The sequence below is a fragment of the Nilaparvata lugens genome, chromosome 1, assembly GCF_014356525.2.
Source record: "Nilaparvata lugens isolate BPH chromosome 1, ASM1435652v1, whole genome shotgun sequence".
NCBI lineage: Eukaryota > Metazoa > Arthropoda > Insecta > Hemiptera > Delphacidae > Nilaparvata > Nilaparvata lugens.
In genome coordinates, this window is record NC_052504.1 from 27211628 (window position 1) to 27222559 (window position 10932).

Consider the following 10932-nt stretch of genomic DNA (forward strand, 5'->3'; position numbering starts at 1 on the left):
TAATAGCGTGATTAACCGCTTTTCAAAGTCGTCTTTCGCTTCCCTCTTTAATTCTTTTGGCAATTGTTTTGTTAAATGACGTCATTTGCTCACGTAAGTGCAAACGTGAGTAAGTCCAGTTACACACACACACACACACACACATCGATTATCGGACGTATGATTTTCTGTCATCCTTATAAATTCGATTAGATTGAATAAAACTTGACAAATACATGATCACATCATATGTTTGTCAAGTTATGTTCAATTTAATAGAACATAACTTCAATTATGTGGTAGAATTTATAAGAACGGAAAAAAATTGTTCGTCCAAAATTCGATGTGTGTGTAACTGGCTTGAGGATTATATGTATGAGTATGCACATTGCCTTGAATCTTAGTTGACACTATGTTGGTCTCTGCAATGTTTGAAGGTCACATGCAGCAGGGAGGATCCCCGTCGCCTTTCGACCGGAACATGGGCACCAAGATGGCGGCCAAGTGTGTGGAGTGGATGTTCGATCAGCTGAAGCTGTTCACGCGCGCTGATGGTCACGTGTTCGCCGACACGCCCGACTCGGCCGTTCTGCTCGGCGTCAAGCGACGTGCCTACACGCTCACGCCGCTCGGCGAGCTCAAGAAGGAGACCAACTTCGAGTAAGTACTCACATACGATAGTCTCTCAAACGATGTAATGGGCAATTGAATAAAAAGTTGAAAACTAGAATCTACTGTCTAGAAACTAGTTATTGGTTCCAGCTATACAAATAAAACTATACAGCTGACTTGAATCCTGCATTCGCTTGAAAATTACTGCAGCAACAAGCAAATTTTTAGCTTGTTCTAAGCTAGTTGACCCAATAGCTCAATTAATAAAAAGTAGAATCTAGTGGCGAGCAACTAGTCATTGGTTCTAATTTTACAAATAAGATTATTCAGCTGACTCGGATCCCAGCATTTGCTTGAAAATTACTTGGAACTAGCAATTTCTAGCGTTTATTCAATTGACCTATTGAATGGAATAGGTTATTGATTCATTGGATTGAAGTTATTGTCTCAAATGCCATCTTGTTAGTTTGTTAGAGAAAGGGTGGCCCCTAACGACAGGACAAGTGTGTTGAACATGTGTGATTCGTCATACATGTTGTCATCAGCGAAAGGCTTCGATTCGGTCAACATTTTTGGAGTGAGTTTTTTGTATCAAATACATATTATATAATCAGCTGGTGAAAAATGAAATGCGCGTTTCCGTGGCGCACAAGTCTGTACGCAGCTTTAGAAGCTGCTGTCAATCAGCGGTTTTTCGATCGAATCCTTTCGCATGAATGTCTTTTTCGTTGGAAGACATGTATGTTCACTCATGTTCAACACACTTGTTCCGTCGTTAGTGGCCATCCTAAGTACTCTGCACTCTGCAATGAGACTCACTCCAATCGGTCAGCATTTCTATTTTATACTCATTAAATTACATCACAACATTTTTCATCTACGTAAACTTAATGTCGATGTTTTGCGGCCGGTGCCTGAGAGCCCGGAGTGGCTTGCTTGAAACAGCACGGAATGGAATGACGATGGAATGGTGGAGATGGAAAGCAGTGTTCATTTCCCGATGTGAACCCAGAAACAGGGCTGGGTATGGTAGTGGAACGGAGGAGGGGAATCGGTTTGCTAGCACGGATTTGGTTCACAATCCTGTGTGAACCAAGTTTGCACGAGTTCATCCGAGAGTAGCCGAACCTAGCCGAGGCAAGTGAAGCATTCGGTAAACCTCGGAATGAAACGTGAGTATTCGTGATACGGATACAGTGCCATCTTGAACTTGCTTATAACCAATAAATTTAAATTTGGTGGCAGTAAACAGTAAAAAAGCGGTAAACAAGAAGTAGCCTAAGCGTGACAGTTTTGAGGTTATACGGTATGGTTACGGGTATAGGCCTACACTGTTTACAGTTGTGATAGATCTCACTGCATTTTTCGTTATATAAATTTGTTTTGCGTGTAGAAGAATATAGTAATTTCTAGTGTGTTTTGTGTATTCGTAAGTATTTCTAGTGTGTCCATTTTCTTTTAGTGAGAGTGTGAATATAATTTATTGTGTTACCGTAACAGCATTTTGATGAAGAAATATGAATAAGGCTCAGTATTTGTTAAATACAAACAATATTAATATTGAGGGTAGGTGTAAAATAAAACATAATGGTGACCAACTCCCGAAGTAAAAATCAAACAAGAAAAATATGAACAGGACAAAAAATTTATATTTGTAGAAAATAAGCTCAACCTTTGGGGTGTAATTATTATTGATCACGCTTACACTTGATTATGCGCAATACTCTATATCCTATTGACCTTTCTCTCCAATAGATCATGAGGTTGAACCCCCAAGCTAGAAGATCACGAGCCGCTACTGACACACACATCGATTTTCGGACGTATGATTTTCTGTCATCCTTATAAATTCGATTAGATTGAATGAAGCTTGACAAATACATGATCACATCATATGTTTGTCAAGTTATGTTCAATCTAATAGAACATAACTTCAATTATGTGGTAGAATTTATAAGGATGGAAAAAAATTGTTCGTCCAAAAATCGATGTGTGTGTAACTGGCTTAAGGATTATATGTATCTTAGTTGACACTATGTTGGTCTCTGCAATGTCTGAAGGTCACATGCAGCAGGGAGGATCCCCTTCGCCTTTCGACCGGAACATGGGCACCAAGATGGCGGCCAAGTGTGTGGAGTGGATGTTCGATCAGCTGAAGCTGTTCACGCGCGCTGATGGTCACGTGTTCGCCGACACGCCCGACTCGGCCGTTCTGCTCGGCGTCAAGCGACGTGCCTACACGCTCACGCCGCTCGGCGAGCTCAAGAAGGAGACCAACTTCGAGTAAGTACTCACATACGTTAGTCTCTCAAACGATGTAATGGGCAATTGAATAAAAAGTTAAAAACTAGAATCTACTGTCTAGAAACTAGTTATTGGTTCCAGCTATACAAATAAAACTAAACAGCTGACTTGAATCCTGCATTCGCTTGAAAATTACTGAGAACAAGCAAATTTTTAGCTTGTTCTAAGCTAGTTGACCCAATAGCTCAATTTAATAAAAAGTAGAATCTAGTGGCGAGCAACTAGTCTAATTTTACAAATAAGATTATTCAGCTGACTCGGATCCCAGCATTTGCTTGAAAATTACTCATAAATAGCAATTTCTAGCGTTTATTCAATTGAGCTATTGAATGGAATAGGCTATTGATTCATTGGATTGAAGTTATTGTCTCAAATGCCATCTTGTTAGTTTGTTAGAGAAAGGGTGGCCCCTAACGACAGGACAAGTGTGTTGAACATGTGTGATTCGTCATACATGTTGTCATCAGCGAAAGGCTTCGATTCGGTCAACATTTTTGGAGTGAGTTTTTTGTATCAAATACATATTATATAATCAGCTGGTGAAAAGTGAAATGCGCGTTTCCGTGGCGCACAAGTCTGTACGCAGCTTTAGAAGCTGCTGTCAATCAGCGGTTTTTCGATCGAATCCTTTCGCATGAATGTCTTTTTCGTTGGAAGATATTTATGTTCACTCATGTTCAACACACTTGCTCTGTCGTTAGTGGCCATCCTAAGTACTCTGCACTCTGCAATGAGACTCACTCCAATCGGTCAGCATCCTTCGTAGATAACACCAATGTTTTCCATTCAACCAGTGCTGACAGTTTGAAGCGAATCTAGACCACTCTTTAATCAAGTAACTAAGTACTCTTACGATAATCTGCCAAATAATTAGATTCAGAGGCCCGGGTTCAAATTGTGGCCTGAGCAAGACATTTCTCTTGGGCCACTTTTATGTATGCATTTACTGGATAATATTTTTATTCGAAGAAATTCACCTAGAATCACTTAAATACGAGGGTACTCTGTAAAGTTTCGGATTCAACCACGAAGATGACAACACTCGTGAACAAGAACTGGCGTTCTTCTTGGTCATTTTTCAGCAGTCACTATAATTTCAGCCTTTTTGGATGTGTAGTTTTATACTATAGTACGAGTTTGAGTTAGTCGATATTGGGTGCCGCGTTTGCTCGCGTCAGACCCAGACTTGTCCGACCTAAATTTAAATTCGGTTTTCTTCTGAGGTGGAAAAACCTTTGAAAAGCACCTGTCGGTAGCGGAGCCACTTGGGTAGTGTGGGATTTGTAACTCACTAAAAAACCAAACCTCATTTTGCACCTATTACCTCAGATTGGAAACCGCTTGTTGAGCATTAATCTGAGGTGTGCGATCTTGACATTTCTGCTTCCTTCTTCTAACCTTCTATCCGACCTAAGTTTAAACTCTGATGCCGCAGTTTTAGACGCTAATAATCCGACTTTTGGCACCAATTAATTTTTTAAATGATACTTAGATGATACTTACTGCTCATTGCTGATCCGAACTGAAAGTTCGGTGAACTGTGGAGAGGAGATCGTCTTGAAAGAAGCAAAAACATTCTTCCTGGTAACGTTCGTCGCGGCACCCTGTTTTAGAAGGATAATGGAGTTATTCCAATGACAACTCTCGTGAACAAGAGCTGGTCTACCGCTTTAGTCATATTCTAACATAATTTTAAATTATATTTGCTTAGATCACTTTGAGTGAGTGATACTCTTTTCCCAATATGAAAACTTGGTCATGTGATGATTGATGCAAAGTAACAAGGAGGTACCATCTATAATAATTAGAGACACTCAGCTACTTAATTTTTCTGTCTATTGAGTCCAATAACGGCATGTAACAATGATGATGAAAAGTAAAGCAATCGTATCCTGAGATTTACTCCTTGCTCAGCTCAGTAGCTCTTGATCACGATTGAGTACTCTTTGATGAGGAAGATGAGTCACTCTCTGTCTGAATTTGCTAACAAGCATACAACTGATATAGGATACAGATGGAAGTTGCATTTGTTCCAATGCTAATTAATGAATTATTATTGTTGAACAAAAATCCCAATTAAATGCTGTAAATCACCCCCGGGCTGACAAATAATTTTTGTATAGTTGCGCTCATCGAATTTCCATCTAGCTGTTTACCCTGTTGTCAATATTTGCAGTAGCAGAAGTCTTCGGGGTGATTTACAGTATTTAATTGGGATTTTCGTTTAGTAATAAATTATTGATATAGGATAGGTTCTCTAATCGATTAATATGGATGTGGATTGAAGAGGATTTTACCGAGTCGTTTTAGTACTGCCGAATCATATTATTCAATACTAGTAGGTAACCCGTGCTTCGCAAGGGTCTATTATAAAACTGCAAAATGAAAACTTGACGTAATAAAAAATTCGAAATTTGAAAATAGGCCTATAACCATCCTCGGTTAATGAAGAATCTTTATGCAAAATGAATCAATCAGTCCAGTAGTTCAGACGTGATGATGTGTCAAACATAATTTTCCTACATCACGAACGTGTATGAGCCAGCTCTTTCCATTATTATAGTAAAGATGAAGGATAGATGGATGATTTATCAGTATCTTTGAATGAGAATAACTTTTGAACGGTTTGAGAAATCGGTGCGGTTTTGATGCGACAGAAAATCAGTTATTTTTATTCGAATAGGATCCCCAATCATACCTATCATCTAGTGTCCCTTTTAAAAGAAATGTTCAGCTGCTTCTATACAACAACTGGAAGCATGACAAATTGAAAACTTGACGTAATGAAATCTTGAAGAACTGAAAATAGGCATAAATAACCATCCTCGGTTAATTAAGAATCTATATGCAAAATTTCAAATTAATCAGTTGAGTATATTTCAGACGTGATGATGCGTCAAACATAATTCCCTATTCCTTACGTGTATAAGCCAGTTCTTTCCTTTATAGTATAGAAAACTGAAGAATACATAATACTTGAAAACCTCACAGAATCATATTGATTTTTCCAATAGCCTACATCAATAAATTTTAGTTCGATTAGGATCCTCCTCAATTTGAATCAGGCATCCATTTGTTCTCCCAATTCCAAACAAAATACCTAAAATACTCGTTTCACTGGGAATTCGTGTCTGATAGTACATTATAACTGAAGAATATAAATTATTACTTATTTTATTGTAATCTATCCATGTTTTTCTTATGAAATTCAATGATAGGTCTACAGCATGAAGACTATGTCCAATTCATTTGTACTGGTGGCAAAATTTTACATTAAAAATAATTATTTGATAAAATCCAAGTTCAATTGTAATGAAAACAAATTCCTTCAAAAAATAATTGATAATATAATAAGTTTCGAGGGAAAAAATTAAGAACAAAAAAATTGGGAAGCATCGGGATTCGAACCGAGGAACCATCGCTCCGTAAGCTAGCATTTTACCGTTGCGCTACATGAACGTTCGAAAATGACAGTCTTGTAACAGCATTATAACCTCCTCATAAAAAACACACTTTGGGCTGCAACAATGTAGCCTATGGAACTTCATGTACGGTAGCATAGATGAATTTGAACATTAATTCTGAAAAATCTAAAAGGAAAATTGAAATTTGGGCTTCCAGGTGCACGAGATTGATATTTTTAGAATCTATGTTCAAAATTTGGAGATCTAAATCATTCCCGTTTTTCCGGTATGCAATCCACAAGTTGACATGTTTTGATGCGAGCAAACGAACACATGAACAAACACAACCCTACTCTCTCTTATTATATAGATGATCCTCATTTGTTTGATTTTCAAATTATTTAAAATGAGTAATTATTGAATTGAGTTGGAAATGAACATAAAATAACCTTAGAACTGTTTATTGAAAATTAGTAATTGAAGCATTTTTGAGAAAATTCCTGTTGACTCTACCCACATGTGTCAATAATTGATTGACAATGATGACGCATTCATGTACAATATAAATTGTATGTCTTGAATAAAGAGATTGATTGATTGATTGATTGATATTATTTATTTTCTAGTGGGTAGTAGGAAACGTGAAAATTGACTCGACTTCCACAATGCTCATTTAATTGAATCTTCCACTAAAAATTTGAATGTGGTGTGTCCCAGTCCAGGTTGTGGACTGAATGCATGGTATTGCGTACAGTATTTCATCACTCTGTGGAACTGAAATGTGTTACAGGCATAGACTCCCCAAGAGTCAGTGGTGGTTGAAATTACGACCACTGCTTCGATTGTTTGCTAAACATGACAGCATATTCGAAAAAGAAGTTCTATACTTGACAATGGATCTAGCTGCGGAGGATGAAGATCTTATGTAGTATTAGAACAGCAATGTAAGAGATCTTGGAATGGACTGAAAGAAAATTGCCTGACTCCTTATTGTTTCTGTTTTTTGTACATTATTGTGAATACATTTATATTTAAATACTTTGATATTTTACTTTAATCTTTAAAATACTTAATAGTGTTAGTAGGCCTATATGCAAATCCCTGTTATTAGTTATCTTTTTTATTTCTTTTTTGCAAATGTTTCTTGTTTTTTAATTCCTTTCAGTGCACGATCCAAAATTTTGTGTTCATCTTCTTTATGTATTTCATAATCCATGTTTGCTTCAGTACATTTTATCAATCTAATTTTCTATAATACATTCAATTATTGTTCTTAACGTAAATTAATAAAATATATTGTTAATTAGTGAATGAAGATTTCAGTTCAGATTTTAAATCCTCATTTTTAACATAGAACTTTTGTAGACTTTTTTGCTGATTGGTGTAGTTTTTAGTGCATCTGTAATCAAGTTATTTAAATGAATGAACTTAAATATTTTTCTTCTCCCTTTTTCAAGCATTGATAACCTCAAATCCCCAATGGAGCTGCCATTGAATGTCTCTTTTTGTTTGATTCTTTATCTAAACTTATAAGCTAATTAAAAAAAAATCAGTTAAAAATGTTCTGATAGCAAAAGATCTAGCATTTTCCAATTAAATTTCTTGAAAATTATTTTACTTTTCATTTGGAAAATAATTTATCTGACAATTTGGCAAGCCACTTTATAATTTATTAACAAACAATATATTATATTCATTATATTGGATAATTTTTATACTAGAATTTCGAATATTCAAAGTATTCTCAATCGCTGTTATTAAATTAATCATACTGCCAATGAATAAACTCTATTATATCGAGTTATATCAATATTAATACTTAAATGTTGAATGGTAGGGAGAAATTTTAAGTCATTACTCTAGTGAATATTTTAATTTCATTATTAAATTTGTCATTTCGACAGATTTATTAGACATTCTCTGCATTGTTACTATTCAATAATTGATTTATTTTTCAGTCAAAGAATTCCAACTCAACAATGGTGGTTGAAGCTTCGTCCTCTGCTCCGTATTCTTGCGAAACATGAGAGCACCTACGAAGAGGAAGGAATGTACATGCATGTTGAAGATCAAGAATCTGATCCACTAGTAGTCTAAATCTCAATAATTATATTCAATTTATTTATACACTAAATAATATTGTTGTTGATAATCATCCTAATTAGTTGCTTGTTAAGTAGCACTGTTATCAAATCGTACAAATAGGTATTCGTAGAGCTACTACCTAAACAAGTGATTATTTTCGTTTTGTTTGAAATATTTTATTTTTATATGAAATGATTTTCCTTGCTGTTACTTATCTATTTTGTTTATGAAATCTCGTTCTCAATATTTATATGTTTATTCTGATCATGTTCATCTTATCACGGAATTAAAATTCACCATCGCATGCATTGTAGAAATTGTAGACTGCATCTAATAAAAATTATCATTCATAACTATATTATTGTATAACTCTTCACTTTTATCTAAATCGTATCTTAAAATATCTCCTATTTCTAAAATGATATTCTTACTTTGTCAATAAGAAAATAAATAAATTGGAGTACAAATTACGTTTTGTTCATTTCTTAATTGCAAGGCTCCCAAATACGGCTCCGTTTGCAATGGTTATGAAGCTTCCTTATTGCCGCCCTTTTGCGGTCAAGGTCAGCAGTCCACCACTTAGTATTAGTGTGACTCATTCTCCGCCGCAATGGACAATTGTCCTGAAACAGACATACCTGTGATCAGAGAGGCCTCATGACTTGCGTGCCAATTCTCAATGACCCTCAGGAGTCCTTCTGAGCAGAATGTAATGTCAATAACCTCACTTCGGTTTCGTGTAACAAACGTCGGACGGTTTCCAACATTACAGACATGAAGATTCTTGGATATGAGAAACTGAAGAAGAGCCTCACCTCGTGGATTGGTATCTGAGCTTCCCCATCCAGTTGTATGGTGAGCATTGTCGTCACAACCTACAACGAGTTGTTGTCCGCTATCACAAGATGACACCACCAAGAGTTCAAGTTCTCTTGATGGAGAAAGATCCCCAGAGTCATAGGGCAAGTAGGCTGAGCATGCAGTTGTGCTCCATTTCCTGCCCTCATAGCTCCAGGTTATAGAGACTACAGTGAAATCTATAGAACAGAATTCATTAAGAGTTAGGCAGTCCATACCTCTTCTCACAAGTATGCAGGTTCTGACATTCTTGGGAGAGTTAGAGTATATCAAACTACCCTTGGTATCACCTTGGCCTGCAACTCTTCCTCGGTGAAGCCATGGCTCTTGGATCAGTGCCAGGTCAAATCCCTCTCTGAGGAAGAACTGGCAAAAAGCAGCAGATGCTGCTTTACTATGGTGGAGATTGATCTGAAGGACCCTGGGCATTATCCTTAACTGGTGTTGAGATAATTGAAACTTGCCAGAGTCCTAGGTTGGCTCTAGAGTTGACTGTCCTAACAGCACTGATATAGGCCTCATCCGTAACCTTTTGGGTCCGGCTTGGCTGGCAGGACATTCCACCCAACAACTATTTTATGTCCTTCACCTTCAAGGTGGGGTTTTGCTTGTCGAGCATTTCAAGGATCTTTTCTGGAGTTTTCTTCAGAAGGAATGGATGAGCTCTAAATAATGCCCTCATTGACCCCAAGATTTCTTTTCTCAGACCAACAATAAGTTTCTTCTCCCCAAGTGGTTTGAGTCTGTGGATGAGTGCCTCCAGCCAATGCTCAGTAGTATCGTTGATGCAGGATATGCTTGTTCATTTCCTTCTAGTATCTTCATTGACTACTCCTCCACTAATTCATTAAATTATCTCAGGATATTATAATTTGATTATCTCCTTAAGATACAAAATTTGAAAAGAGAGCTTTGGAGGTTGAAATCCAAATTTTAATTATTTAAAAGACGTAAGTAATTCTTAAGACTTAGATTATTCTATGACCTATAACTTTCCTTGCCCTATTACCATAGGTAAGGAAATTATTGCTTTCCGAAAAAATTAAGGTACCCCAATTTCTAAATTTCTATACGTTTCAAGATCCCCTGAGTCCAAAAAAGTGGCTTTTGGGTATTGATATGTATGGGTGTGTGTGTGTGAGTGTATGTGTACACGATATTTCATCTCTCAATTGACGGAATGACTTGAAATTTGGAACTTGAGGTCCTTACAATATAAGGATCCGTCACGAACAATAATTTCGATCAAATGTGATTCAAGATGGCGGCTAAAATGGCAAAAATGTTGTCAAAAACAGGGTTTTTCGCGATACGGCTTCAACGATTTTGATCGAATTTTATACCTAAAATAGTCATTGATAAGCTCTATCAACTGCCACAAGTCCAATATCTGTAAAATTTCAGAAGCTCCGCCCCATCTATGCAAAGTTTGATTTTAGATTCCCAATTATCAGGCTTCAGATACAATTTAAACAAAAAAATTGGAAAAGATTAAGCATGAAAATCTCTACAATTAATGTTTAGTAACATTTTCACCTAAAATTGAAAATAAGCTCAAAATTCGAGAAAATGTGATTATTCAATTGCAAACTGTTGGCAACAGTTCATTCTATTAAATCATTCACTATGAAGAGGTAGCAGACCTAGTGTTTTTCTAGCGTTAATGTCCTGTCACCAGCTGGCTCAGATT

General features: G+C 36.5%; 1 protein-coding gene across 1 annotated transcript in view; it reads left to right on the forward strand.

Annotated features, from left to right (window-relative positions):
- LOC111064121 (ATP-dependent 6-phosphofructokinase) overlaps nucleotides 1-8851 on the forward strand; it is a 33043-nt gene extending 24192 nt beyond the window's left edge. The window contains exons 16-17 of the mRNA XM_039424221.1: nucleotides 417-639; nucleotides 8258-8851. Of these exons, the coding sequence (XP_039280155.1) occupies nucleotides 417-639; nucleotides 8258-8396 (362 nt within the window). The 3' untranslated portion in view covers nucleotides 8397-8851. The remainder of the gene's footprint in view (nucleotides 1-416; nucleotides 640-8257) is intronic.
- Nucleotides 8852-10932: the final 2081 nt, after the last annotated feature.